Below are 14,959 nucleotides of genomic sequence, written 5' to 3'. Positions count from 1 at the left end.
TGGCGGTAGAGAACTATTGATTAACCGAAGAAGAACCAGGAAGCAGCGCGCACACATTTACTTCCTGTGTTTTCTGGAAAGTGTGTTGAGAGAGGTGAGCTCTAACAGTTTCAAGTCAGTTTATCTGCAATTAGTTTTGTTTGCACACATAAAAATGTTGATCTGTTTAATCTGTACATTTGTCTGGTCAGTAGCACCAGCTATCAGTTCGAGTTGATGAAGCTTATTAGAACTGTTAACTAGCTAGCTAATGCTAGTTAGCGTGCCTTACCACTTAATTTACTGTACCTGCTAGCCAGTAGTAGCTACAGCTAGTTAGCAAGCTAAAGTACCCAGCTAATGTGGCGATGTTTTTGTTTTGTTGTTCCAGGTGGAAGAGCGCTAGGTGACAGTTGTTAATCATGGATATTCGACCAAACCACACCATTTACATCAATAATGTAAATGATAAGATCAAGAAGGATGGTAAGAATCACAGTGCATCTTTGTTCCAAGATCATGTAGTTAGCTACAGCGTTCCTTCAGAGCTAGATAGCAATTTATCCTCTTGTACTGGAGCTGTAGTAAGTTTACATAGATGTATTTGTCTGTGTCGATGGTCTATAAGTAACAACAGTGAAGTAACATTTGTTGTTGTTGCCTTCTAGAACTGAAGCGGTCACTCTATGCCCTGTTCTCGCAGTTTGGGCAAGTCATGGACATTGTTGCCATGAAAACCATGAAGATGAGAGGGCAGGCATTTGTGGTGTTCAAAGAGCTTGCATCAGCTACGAACGCACTGCGTCAACTTCAAGGATTCCCTTTCTACAATAAGCCCATGGTAAGTTATTACTTAGTAGTTGTGTATGTCATTTTCACAAATGGCAGTAGTACAGGGTGGTTGGTATTCATTACCGTATATGAGCAAAACTTATTGCACAGTAGCAGCAAAACATTTTGCAATGAAAATGGGAGTTTCAGACACTTTCTCTGCTTTTCGGTCTGTTTTCTACCATTTGGTTTCTAGTGAATATGACCCAGGTCTGTGCTTGGCATACATCTGATTGTACTTATCTCTTATTTTCAGCGCATTCAGTATGCGAAGACAGACTCAGAGGTGATCTCCAAAATCAGAGGCACATTTGGGGACAAGGACAAGAAGAAGGACAGGAAGAAGAAGGCTCAAGATCAAGTGGCCAATGTGGCCAAGAAACCAGCATTGGTGAGACTAGTATATCAAATGTTCAAATGTTACGTAATTGCTGGACTATTAAGCGCACCTGAATATAAACCGCACCCACTGAATTATAAAAAAATATGTATTTTGTACATAAATAAGCCGCACATGTCTATAAGCCGCAGGTGCCTACCGGTACATTGAAACAAATTAACTTTACACAGCCTTTAAACGAAACAGTAGCCTACCAAGAAAGTCATTGGTCACTATCTTCCTCCTCCTGTGCACTGAAACCACTGAAGTCATCTCCTTCGGTGTCGGAGTTGAATTGCTTCATCCGATGTTGGATCGCTGCCCTCTTCAACACGCAGCAGTCCAGCCTTTCGAAACACGTTGATGATAGTGAATTTTGACAATGCTCCACGCTGTCAGTAGCTCTATTTCCTTTTCCAACAGCCAGATTGATCGCCTTCAACTTGAAAGCTGCATCATATGCATTTCTTCGTGTCTTTGCCATGATGAGGGTGACAAAATGACTACCGTAATCAGAATGATGGGAAGTTTGAGCGCGCTCGATTTACGTCACATTATGTGACGGTGCTCAGTTTTTTGGCGGCATGAATCTTGTGAAAGCGGGAAAGATCCATAAATTAGCCGCGTCATTGTATAAACCACGAGGTTCAAAGCGTGGGAATAAAGTAGCGGCTTATAGTCCGGAATTTACGGTAGTCACATGCGCCGAATACAACAGGTGAAATGCTAACTTACAAGCCCTTAACCAGAAATGCAGTTTTAAGAAAAATAAGTTTTAAGTGAAAAATAAAAGTAACAAATAATTCAAGAGCAGCAGTAAAATAAGTGGCGAGGCTATATACAGGGGGTACCGGTACAGAGTCAATGTGTGAGGGCACTGGTTAGTTTAGGTAATTGAGGTAACGTAGAGGTAAAATGACTATGCATAGATAATAAACAGAGAGTAGCAGCAGTGTAAAAGGGGGAGGGGGGCAATGCAAATAGTCTGGGGAGCCATTTGATTAGCTGTTCAAGAGTCTTATGGCTTGGGGGTAGAAGCTGTTAAGAAGCCTTTTGGACCTAGACTTGGCGTTCCGGTACCGCTTGCCGTGTGGTAGCAGAGAGAACAGTCTATGACTAAGGTGGCTGGAGTCTTTGACAATTTTTAGGGCCTTCCTCTGACTGCCTGGTATGGAGGTCCTGGATGGCAGGAAGGTTGGCCCCAGTGATGCACTGGGCCATACGCACTACCCTCTGTAGTGCCCTGCGGTCGGAGGCCGAGCAGTTGCCATACCAGGTAGTGATGCAACCAGTTAGGATGTCCTCAACGGTGCAGCTGTGGAACCTTTTGAGGATCGGAGGACCCATGCCAAATTTCAGTCTCCTGAGGGGGAATAGGCTTTGTTGTGCCCTTTTTACGACTGTCTTGGTGTGTTTGGACCATGATAGTTTGTTGGTGATGTGGACACCAAGGAACTTGAAGGTCTCAACCTGCTTCACTACAGCTCTGTCAATGAGAATGGGGGTGTGCTCGTCCTCCTTTTCCTGTAGTCCACAATCATCTACTTTGTCTTGATCACTTTGAAGGAGAGGTTATTATCTTGGCACCACACGGCCAGGTGTCTAACCTCCTCCCTATAGGCTGTCTCACCATTATCGGTGATCGGGCCTACCACTGTTGTCACTGTTGGAGTCGTGCCTGGCCATGCACGCATGGGTGAACAGGGAATATAGGAGGGGACTGAGCACGCACCCCTGGGGGGGCCCCCAGTGTTGAGGATCAGCGTGGCGGATGTGTTGTTACCGACCCTTACCGCCCAGGGGCGGCCCGTCATGAAGTCCAGGATCCAGTTGCAGAGGGATGTGTTTAGTCCAATGGTCCTTAGCTTAGTGATGAGCTTCTGAGGGCACTGTGGTGTTGAACGCTGAGCTGTAGTCAATTAATAGCATTCTCACATAGGTGTTCCCTTTGTCCTGGTGGGAAATGGCAGTGTGGAGTGCAATAGAGATTGCATCATGTGGATCTGCTAGGGTGGTATGCAAATTGGAGTGGTTCTAGGGTTTCTGGGATAATGGTGTTGATGTGAGCCATGACCAGCCTTTCAAAGTACTTCATGGTTACAGACGTGAGTGCTACGGGTCGATAGTCATTTAGGCAGGTTACCTTAGTGTTCTTAGGCACAGGGACTATGGTGGTCTGCTTGAAACATGTTGGTATTACAAACTCACAGGTTAAATGTCAGTGAAGACACTTGCCAGTTGGTCAGCGCATGCTCAGAGTACACATCCTGGTAATCCATCTGGCTCTGCAGCCTTGTGAATGTTGACCTGTTTAAAGTTCTTACTCACATCGGCTACGGAGAGTGTGATCACACAGTTGTCCGGAACAGCTGATGCTCTCATGCATGTTTCAGTGTTGCTTGCCTCGAAGCGAGCATAGAAGTAATTTAGCTCGTCTGGTAGGCTCGTATCACTGGGCACCTCTCGGCTGTGCTTCCCTTAATAGTTTGCAAGCCCTGCCACATCCAACGAGAGTCAGAACCAGTGTAGTATGATCCAATCTTAGTCCTGTTTTGACACTTTGCCTATTTGATGGTTCGTCGGAGGGCATAGTGGGATTTCTTATAAGCTTCCGGGTTAGAGTCCCGCTCCTTGAAAGCGGCAGCTCTACTCTTTATCTCAGTGCGGCTCTTGCCTGTAATCCATGGCTTCTTGTTGGGGTATACGCCACAGTCACTGTGGGGATGACGTCATCAATGCACTTATTGATGAAGCCAGTGACTGGTGTGGTGTACTCCTCAATACCATCTGAAGAATCCTTGTCTTGTAGCTTAGCACCTGCTTCATCTGACCACATTATTATTGACAGAGTTACTGGTTCTTCTTGCATGAGTATTTGCTTGTAAGCAGGAATCAGGAGGATAGAATTATGGTCAGATTTTCAAAATGGAGGGTGACCACCAAAAGGTGGTCTAGAGTTGTAATTATTTTCCCTGGTTGTACATTTAACACATGCTGGGAGAAATAAGTTAAAATGGATTTTAGTTTCCCCTCATTAAAGTCCCTGGTCACTAGGAGCGCCGCCTCTGGATGAGCGTTTTCCTGTTTGCTTGTAGCCGTATTCAGCTCATTGAGTGCGGTCTTAGCGCCTGCACAGGCACATAGGCTGTATGAATGCTTCCCAAATGGCATCCAATTCCCTATACTATATATTATAGTCAATCTTTTTGACCAGAGCCTATATACCATCCTGTACGCTTTTGAATGTAGTCAGTCATTTTACTCCAACGCGATTTTCATAACTTGTTTATCTTTTATATTAACAGGGATCAGCCAGCACAAACAACGCTCCAACGACCATGCAGGTAAGCCTTTCTAGCCCTATCAAGTATAATAACCTAGAATGTTAAGTGAACTTGTTCATTTCCCTTTTGCTGAGTAAACTCCGCATCATATACATCTCAGTGGCGTTGTGAGTGTACCTCCGACTACATCAAGTCGTTATCAGTCAATATTTGTACCTTGTACCTGTGTTCTTTTCTTTGGGTGCTGCCACCTGTAGTTTATGATTAAAAAAAAATTAAAAAGCAAATTGCTCTGTGTAACCCACTGTTTTCCAATAGAATATGAAGTTGGTGACTTCAAACATGCACTACCACGTGTTTGCATCTCCTGCCCCCCCCCCCCCAAATGAATCAGCTGAGCAATGACGTGGCTGCACCTTCTCCGTTAACAAACAACAGCCCCCTTGGCGGAGGTTGCGTAAAATAATGCTGTTTCCCCAAAAATGACGGATTGCAGCACCCAGGGAATAGAACATAGTTACACAGGAGAAACATGGGTACAAGGTACGCATTTTAAAGTATCGGCTGATACCGACTGGAATAGGGGGTACACTACGCCGACACTCATCACAACTCAACTCCATTGAGATGTCTATGGGGTTGTGTTTACTCAGCCCCTTGTGAGTGACTAAATCACTAGTGCTGATGGACTCTTTAATAAGCACAATGTTGCCATGCCTTGTATTCTTGCAAAAATCTCTACTCTCACTACTTTAGGAACATTTTACTGTTTGATGCGCCCTGTTTTGGATTAACGGTTGGAGTGCTACAGATAGTCTGGTCCGCTTATTGACTAAGCTGTAAAAAAATGTTTTATGGGCCGGTTTCATGTGACAATTAGACTGATTTCTTTTGTCTTTTTAGGTTCCAGACAATCCACCCAACTACATTTTATTCCTTAATAACCTGCCAGAGGAAACTAATGAAATGATGCTCTCCATGCTGTTCAATCAGTGAGTATTGAATGATCTTGTTGTCAAATGAGTAAACTAGCCTAGATGCCCGATTTGCATTCATTCAACTTCGGCAGCAATTGTTATTGAGTCTGGCTCATGAACTTGTGAAATATACAGTAGTAGCTTTATATCAGGGTTTTTTGAACTATGGGGAGGAGCCCTGGTCACGTGAGAGAAGTGGGTTGCGTGTTATGAGAATACATGTATAATCACACACGGTTTCTTCTTCATTTGGGTCGTTGGAGGACGATTTGGGTCACAGGAGGACGGTCAGTTTCTCATTTGGGTCGCAAGCTGAAAACGTTTAAGAACCTCTGCTTTATATCATTCACATTAAAGACTTCACCCTTGCCAGGTGGTGAAGCCTTTTGATATGTTTTTCAGCATGGTAACTGGGGCTCTGTTCAAGAGTGTGCAAAACTATAGAACACTCAAATAGAAATGCCATGTGTGAAAAGGGAGATCACGTCAGCTCTATCCCATTACATTTGTGATTTCTGAACATTTCCTTTCTCTCAATACACCTGTGATTTCTCTTCTTTTTTTTTCTCGTAGATTCCCTGGTTTCAAAGAGGTGCGACTCGTCCCTGGCAAACACGACATCTCCTTTGTAGAGTTTGAGAGCGAGGGCCAGGCGGGAGTGGCCAAAGACGCACTGCAGGGCTTCCGGATTACGGCCCAATGCGCCATGAAGATCACTTATGCCAAGAAGTAGTTCTCGCGATGACGTCACTGGACAGGGGACACATATTGGACTCTGGGTTAGAAATTGGTTGGACCCCCTGATTTTTTTCCCCCTTTGTTTTTATGCATCGACTGTGGAATCTCCCAGGAGTTTTCCTAGTTTTTTTTTGACTGATTTCTGTGCCGTCGCTGTGAGGTGGAGTGTGAAGAGAATCCTCGAAACATCATCTCTATTTTATATGGCACAGTAATAAAGGACTTTTGTGTAACTGTGGTGCCTCAGATGCTTCCTCTGACATGTTTCGAATTTATAGCCCTGGTCCCGAAGGCCCCAAAAGGACAGCTGGTAGATTCAAGCCGAATAACATGTAAAAATGTAGTGCCATGATATCCTTACTCTCTGAACATAAATGTGAAATAGTTTTCTTCTGCAAATTCACATTGGGGATGCTAATCATTGGTCCAGTGATCAAGTGGGCAAATTGTTATAGTTCTCATCCCAGTCACATGTAAAAAATGGTCCGATTTGCCAAATCTGCATTTAACATGCTGGTAGAAATGAGGTTCAATCGATTTTTTTCAATCTAGCACTGTCTGCCTGCCTTTGTAATACTTCAGCATCTCAACTGACAGGCACATCAATAATATTGTCTACGAATATATAGTCAACACAACGTGTTGATCAGATGTCTGGTGAAAGCTTGTGCAGACAATGGTTTCAGCAATTTCCGAATGAACAATTATACCTTCGTCATGAAGTTGTATATGTTCCCTGGAGCAATGGAGAGAGAAGGGTCAAATGAGAAACCGATTTATCTCACAAAGATATCTCAAATGTGATGGCGTCACGACGAGTCCAGATGTTCACTGCTTTTGACTATCGCACGCTGTGATAAATAAAGTGCCTCATGAAGATAGGACACATTTTCCATTTTTGGGGGGGGGGTTCTGGTAAATGGTCCAATGGTTTAAGATAAGGTACTGTATGGGTGCGTCCCAAATGACACCCTATTCTCGTATTTAGTGCTGGCACCCTATTCCCATAGGGCTCCAGTCAAAAGTAGTGCACCTTTTGGGTAATAGTGTGCCATTTAGGACGTGTGTCTGGATATTGATCTGCTCCACTTCTAACTGGTCTGCTTGAGCTGTAGTACTATATTCTGCTCTATATTAGCACTGACTGGCATCAGAGAGCCATTTCCACAAAGCTAGTCCTCTACACATGTCCCAATGTTTTACTGTCAGGGTAATTGAAACTTAATTTTACCAGGCAGGTACCACACAAACATACACACTCACCCCCCTATCCACATCGATGGAACAGTAGTGGAGAGGGTAGCAAGTTTTAAGTTCCTCGGCATACACATCACAGACAAACTGAATTGGTCCACTCACACAGACAGCATCGTGAAGAAGGCGCAGCAGCGCCTCTTCAACCTCAGGAGGCTGAAGAAATTCGGTTTGTCACCAAAAGCACTCACAAACTTCTACAGATGCACAATCGAGAGCATCCTGGCGGGCTGTATCACCGCCTGGTACGGCAACTGCTCCGCCCACAACCGTAAGGCTCTCCAGAGGGTAGTGAGGTCTGCACAACGCATCACCGGGGGCAAACTACCTGCCCTCCAGGACACCTACACCACCCGATGTTACAGGAAGGCCATAAAGATCATCAAGGACATCAACCACCCGAGCCACTGCCTGTTCACCCCGCTATCATCCAGAAGGCGAGGTCAGTACAGGTGCATCAAAGCTGGGACCGAGAGACTGAAAAACAGCTTCTATCTCAAGGCCATCAGACTGTTAAACAGCCACCACTAACATTGAGTGGCTGCTGCCAACACACTGACACTGACTCAACTCCAGCAACTTTAATAATGGGAATTGATGGGAAATGATGTAAATATATCACTAGCCACTTTAAACAATGCTACCTTATATAATGTTACTTACCCTACATTATTCATCTCATATGCATACGTATATACTGTACTCTATATCATCGACTGTATCCTTATGTAATACATGTATCACTAGCCACTTTAACTATGCCACTTTGTTTACATACTCATCTCATATGTATATACTGTACTCGATACCATCTACTGTATCTTGCCTATGCTGCTCTGTACCATCACTCATTCATATATCCTTATGTACATATTCTTTATCCCCTTACACTGTGTACAAGACAGTAGTTTTGGAATTGTTAGTTAGATTACTTGTTGGTTATTACTGCATTGTCGGAACTAGAAGCACAAGCATTTCGCTACACTCGCATTAACATCTGCTAACCATGTGTATGTGACAAATAAAATTTGATTTGATTTGATGTGTTGGCTCAAAGTGCAGGTCAGGATAGGGTGCAGTCACTGACCGATTGTTTGGGTCCCCACTAAGGGACTGGATTTCCTCCCACACATACCTACACTGAGTGTGAGGAGCATTAGGAATACCTCAACTAATATTGAGTTGAACACCCTTTTGCCCTCAAGGGCATGGACTCTACAAGGTGTCCATGTTGACTCCAATGCTTCCCACAGTTGGCTGGAATACCTATGGGTGGTGGACCATTCTTGATACACACGAGAAACTGGTGAGCGTTAAAAACCCAGCAGTGTTGCAGTTCTTGGCACACTCAAACCGGTGGGCCGGTGTACTTTCCCATTCACATTCTGAATTGCACACATACACAATTCATGTCTCAAGGCTTAAAAATCCCCCCCTTCATCTACACTGATTGGAGTGGATTGAAATGAATAAGGGATCATAGCTCTCACCTGGTCAGACTATATCATGGAAGAGTAAAGAGTTCCTAATGTTTTGTAACCTCAGTGTATATTATCTAACCCTCTATACCTATAACATCTATAGAATCTATATATTCTGATGAGGTTGTGGATCCGGGGTCTGTCAAGGGGACTGTTGTCGTGTGCGAGACCTGGAGAGGCCTGCAAGCCACTGTCTCGCACATACTGTGAAAGTTGGTGGAGGTTTGGTGATGATCTGGGAGTGTTTCAGCAAGGCTGGAATCGGGCAGTTTTGTGTTTGTGAAGGACGCATGAATCAAGCCACGTACAAGGTTGTCCTGGAAGAAAACTTCCTTCCTTCTCTTCTGACAATGAACCCCAACTCTGAGGATTGGTTTTTCCAGCAGGACAATGCTCTGTACCACACAGCCAGGTCAATCAAGGTGTGGACGGAGGACCACTAGATCAAGACCCTGTCATCGCTCATGCTGCCAAGCATACCCTTGTAAAACTGACCATCCTACCGATCCACGACTTCGGCGATGTCATTTACAAAATAGCCTCCAATACCCTACTCAATCAATTGGATGCAGTCTATCACAGTGCCATCTGTTATGTCACCAAAGCCCCATATACGACCCACCACTGCAACCTGTACGCTCTTGTTGGCTGGCCCTCGCTTCATACTCGCCGCCAAATCCACTGGCTCCAGGTCATCTATAAGACCCTGCTAGGTAAAGTCCCCCACTATCTCAACTTGCTGGTCACCATAGCAGCACCCACCTGTAGCACGCGCTCCAGCAGGCATATTTCACTGGTCACCCCCAAAGCCAATTGCTCCTTTGGCCGCCTTTTCTTCCAGTTCAATGACTGGAACGAATTGCGCAAATCCCTGAAGCTTGAGACTCATTTCTCCCTCACTAACTTTAAGCACCAGCTGTCAGAGCAGCTCACAGATCACTGCACCTGTACATAGCCCATCTGTAAATAGCCCATCCAACTACCTCATCCCCATACTGTTATATTTTATTTTTGCTCCTTTGCACCACAATATCTCTACTTGCACATTCATCTTCTGCACATCTATCACTCTAGTGTTTAAATTGCTAAATTGTAATTATTTCGTTATTGTTATTGACTGAATGTTTGTTTATTCCATGTGTTGTATGTGTTGTATGTGTCAAACTGCTTTGCTTTATCTTGGCCAGGTCGCAGTTGTAAATGAGAACTTGTTCTCAACTAGCCTACCTGGTTAAATAAATGTGGGGAAAAAATAAACTAAGATATATAGCACTGACAAATAGCCATGTTGTGTGGTAACAACATTCCCAGTGAAGTAAGAGCAATTGAGCAAAACCAATGGGTTTCCCACCGAAAATCCATCACCTGCTTTTAGTTAGTCCTATCACACTGCCCTTCTAGAATCATATGGGAGGAAGTAACTTGGACAAGGCTACGTGCTCCTATTAATCATTGCTGACATGCCCAACTATGTAAAAATAGCTATTTAATCTCCCATCATCTCAAAATGCTAAAGCATTTCCAAATTATTGCTATGTGCAGGGTTTGATAGGAAGCCAAGAGACTGTAAGCTCCATAATATCATTTCAGGTTTGGGATATAAATAATTTGCCCTAGTTAACAGTCCCATCAATCAAGTTCTACATTGTGACAGATTTTCAGAGAACATCCAAGATCATTCAGTAACCTCAGAGACCACTTGGTCTTTCCAACTCCCTGGCATATAAAGCTTGACATAAAACACCTTGACACTCATAACTCAAACCTTCCAACTAGTTTCTTTGCATTGTCTGTATTTTCCTTGTGTTCCCAGGTACATGGCCATCGTCCACCCTATGAAGCCTCGCATGAAGAACCAGACGGCCTACAGCCTGATCCCGGGAGTGTGGATCGTACCCATCGTCATCTCCATCCCCTCTGCCTACTTTGCTTCTGAGACCACATACCCGCACATCTCCAGTCAGAGCCACAAGACCTTTTGCGCCCAGGTCTGGCCCGTGGGATCACCAGCTTTACTACCACTCCTACTTCCTATTCGCCCTGGAGTTCGCCGGGCCCGTGGCCGTCAAGGCCTTGTGCTACGCCAGGCTCTTGCGGGAGCTGTGGTTCAAGAGCGTGTCTGGCTTCCAGACAGAGCAGATCCGGAAGCGGCTGCACAGGCGCAGAGGATGGTGGTGGTGCTGATTCTGGTGATGGCTGCCTACGTGCTCTGCTGGGCGCCGTACTACGTCTTCACACTGGTGCCGGGACTTCCGTTCCACACTGATCTCCAGGAACAGGAACTCCCTGGTGGCCTTCTACATTATCGAGTGCGTCGCCATGAGCAACGGGTCATCAACACTCTGTGTTTCGTGAGCGTCCGCGACAACGCCAAGTGCATGCGGACAGTGACCAGGCTGCTCTGGAAGTCTGTCAAATGTGCAGCGGAACGACGGCGGATGAGCACACCTCGTCTTTACGCATGACAGAGGATGTAGAGTGCACACGCCTGAGATAGAGGCCTGATCCTGAGATGATCGACACTATCGAAAGGTAGAACCACCAGAAGGCCAAGTGGATTCTGGCAAGTCGCACAATTTTCCCATTCTTTAAGATCCAAAAGGGTGAGATATAAGATTGAGTCAAGGGAACGGTTTGGCGTTGGACAAGAGGTCCAGACAGTTGACACAGAGTAGGGCTGCACGATAAAGGCAAAAAATCTAATAGCGATTTTTCTGACCAAATATTGCGAACTACAGTAGATCAAAACACTTGGGTGAATTATATAAATACAATTTATATTTACAAGCAAAGTGGAAAGCAGCATTGTTCTTGTTTGGAACAATGTGTTAACTGCATTTGACCTAACAGAACAGCATGCAACCTTAGAGTGAATCTAACAGTGAGGAGGAAGAACTGCACTGCTCGAGTGACAGGCGGTGGGGGTTTGTATGTGGGAAGCAGCCCCAAGAGAGATGACGGAGTAAACTATAAAAACGGACATTACACGCAGCCGAGTGTCGTTTCAAAATACTGCATGTTTCTGCGATACGGAGATTGCACATGTCAATATTGTGAATTTGATTGATTGTCCTGCCATGTTAACTTAGTTCATACTAGTACAACGCCTCACATTGTCACTGCTATCATGGAGGACATTTTGAAAAAACATGAAAGTTTAATGGAATTAGAATTAGAATGTGGAATCATTCACGAGGAGGGCATTAGACTTTGAAAGGATTTTTCCACGTATTTATTCAAGAGGCTTGATGTCTTACAATAAGTAATTGATCAGTTTATAGTGCTTTCTAATACACATTTGTATATGAAATATACAACATATTATCATTTAAAAACTAAGAGCGCTCTCGATTCTTCTTCAAAAACAATTATAATCCAAGAGAAACGAGCAGATTTATCGAATCGAAGAATCTAAAATAGAATTGTGGCGCGGGGCTAGATAGACAATTAAGAGTTAGGTTAGATCACATATGTCAGAGTCAAGGCCCGCGGGCCACATCCGGCCCGCAAGAAGGTTTTTTACGGCCCCTGGGATGATCTTGATTTATTATTAGAACCGGCCCGCAGCAAGCCGGCAGCCCGCAGATCTTTTACACGCACCAATACTACATTTCCCACAATGCAAAGGTGACGCACCGAGCAGTAGGCTGCTTCATTTCAATATTTATTGGCACAGCAGTCGTCAGCATCACAGTAAAATTAACTTTCAGATACCCATCAAAAATGGCAAAACGGAAGGTGGATACTGAGAACCGGGGGTTTCAAACAAGGTGGGAGTCGGAGTATATGTTCACGAAGGTAGCTGGAAAACCTGTGTGTCTTCTGTGTGGAGAAAGTGTGGCGGTACTGAAAGAGTATAATCTGAGACGACATTATGAAACGAAACACGCGGACAAAAACAAGAATATGGACATGGAACAAAGGCTACAAAAGGCAGAGGAATTAAAACGAGGCCTCAAATCTCGACAGGCTCTGTTCAAAAAAGCCAAATCACAAGGCCAGGCTGCTGTCAAGGCCAGTTTTATTTTGGCAGAAGAGATCGCTAAATCAGCCCGGCCATTTACGGAGGGGGATTTCATCAAAAACTGCATGATTAAAGTTTGTGACGAAGTTTGCCCAGAAAAAAGGCAACTCTTTTTAAATGTGAGTCTGAGCAGAAACACCATTGCCGAGAGAGTAGACCAGTTGTCCATCAATCTAAAAGAGCAGCTTGTGAAAAAGGGAAAAGATTTTATTGCATATTCCTTGGCTGTGGATGAGAGCACCGACATTTCTGACATTGCCCAGTTGTCAATTTTCATCCGCGGAGTGGACTCCAACCTAAGCGTGACAGAGGAGTTTTTGGCTTTACGTCCTATGCATGGCACAACTACGGGGCATGATTTGTATGAAGAGGTGTCAAGATGTGTAAATGAGATGGAGCTGCCTTGGGAAAAACTCGTGGGTTTGACAACCGACGGAGCACCTGCGATGTGTGGACACAGGAGCGGACTGGTGGCGAAGATACGGGAAAAGATGCAAGAGGAAAACGCGACAGGTGAGCTGACAGCTTATCATTGTATCATACACCAGGAAGCGTTGTGCGGTAAAGCCTTGAAAATGGAGCATGTAATGAGCATCATCACGCGCACAGTTAACTTTATCAGAGCCAAAGGTTTGAATCACCGCCAGTTCAAGGCATTTCTGACGGAGTTAGAAACGGAGCATGGTGATTTGCCTTATCACACAGAGGTGCGATGGCTAAGCCAGGGAAAGGTGCTTCAAAGATGTTTCGAGCTTCGTGAGGAGATTTGTCTGTTCTTGGACAGCAAAGGGAAAGACACAACACAACTCCGAGACGAAATGTTTCTGTGTGAAATGGCTTTTCTGTGTGACATTACGAGTCATCTGAATGCAATAAACTTGCAGCTGCAGGGTCGGGATCGTGTCATCTCTGATATGTACAGTACAGTGAAGGCATTTAAAACCAAACTGACTCTGTGGGAGACGCAGATGCGGAAAGAAAATTTGAGCCACTTTCCCAGCTGCCAGACCATGAAAGAGAAGCTCTCTACCAGTGCGTTCCCGAGCACACAGTTGGCTGATAAAATAGGTATGCTTGCCGCTGACTTTCGACGCCGATTTGCTGACTTTGAAGCACAAAAAAGCAGGTTGGAACTGCTCGGTAACCCATTTGCTGTTGACGTGGAAAGCTCACCACCAAACCTCCAAATGGAGTTGATTGACCTCCAATGCAATGATGCACTGAGGGCAAAATATGCGGCAGTGGGTGCTGCGGAGTTCGCCCGTTTCCTCCCCGGCACAATGCCCCAGCTGCGCATCCAGGCTGCTCAAACGTTGTCTATGTTTGGCAGCACATACCTGTGTGAACAACTGTTTTCTTTGATGAACCTGAACAAAACATCACACAGAAGTCGACTTACTGCTGAACACCTCCACTCAATTCTGAGGATTTCTTCAGCTCAGAGCCTTACCCCGAACATTGATGAACTTGTGGAAAAGATGGGACACCACCAAGTATCACCCTCAACCTCAAACAAGTGAACATTACTGTGCAATCACATATTTAGAGTTTTTACTCAGTTCAAGTTTAAAAGTTAAAATTTAATATTTGTTTTCACTGCATGTTACTTCTCCTTAAACAAAGTGTTGTTTTTGATTAATAGATTTTTGCACTTTATTTTTTTGTATTTCAATCCAATTATATTTTAAAAATATTTCAGTTGAGTGGATGATAGAAAATTGCTATTATTGTTTTTTCTTTGAAGTAAATTTAGCCCACTTTTGCTAAAATAGAAAATATAGTCTACTGATGGTGCCTTGAATACCGGTTTCTTTCATTTAATGTTCATGTTATGGGGATATTTATATAAAGGAAATTTGTCTTTTGTGTCTGTTGAAAATTAAAGATTACTGACAGAGCCATAAGAAAATATTGCTTTATTTATCTGATCATATTGTAATATATTTGTTAGGTTTTCAGTAGGTTCAATTAGGTTCACTAGACTATATGCGTCATTTAAAAATTTTTCAATG

At 44.2% G+C, this 14,959-nt stretch overlaps 1 protein-coding gene and 1 pseudogene across 1 annotated transcript; both read left to right on the top strand.

Moving 5' to 3' along the window:
• Positions 1-33: 33 nt before the first annotated feature.
• Positions 34-6,421, top strand: LOC139369647 (U2 small nuclear ribonucleoprotein B''-like). The gene is made up of 7 exons (XM_071108914.1): positions 34-94; positions 371-465; positions 648-820; positions 1,067-1,201; positions 4,495-4,533; positions 5,377-5,465; positions 6,024-6,421. Exons 2-7 carry the CDS (start codon positions 402-404, stop codon positions 6,181-6,183), a joined length of 660 nt encoding a protein of 219 aa, XP_070965015.1. The 5' UTR covers positions 34-94; positions 371-401; the 3' UTR covers positions 6,184-6,421.
• A 2,792-nt stretch (positions 6,422-9,213) lies between these two features.
• On the top strand, positions 9,214-11,420 carry LOC139369367 (prokineticin receptor 2-like; annotated as a pseudogene).
• Positions 11,421-14,959: the final 3,539 nt, after the last annotated feature.

This window comes from Oncorhynchus clarkii, chromosome 17 (assembly GCF_045791955.1).
Source record: "Oncorhynchus clarkii lewisi isolate Uvic-CL-2024 chromosome 17, UVic_Ocla_1.0, whole genome shotgun sequence".
In the NCBI taxonomy this organism is placed as follows: Eukaryota; Metazoa; Chordata; class Actinopteri; order Salmoniformes; family Salmonidae; genus Oncorhynchus; species Oncorhynchus clarkii.
The sequence above is the reverse complement of the archived record's forward strand: the minus strand, read 5'-3'. Positions and strand labels throughout refer to the sequence as shown.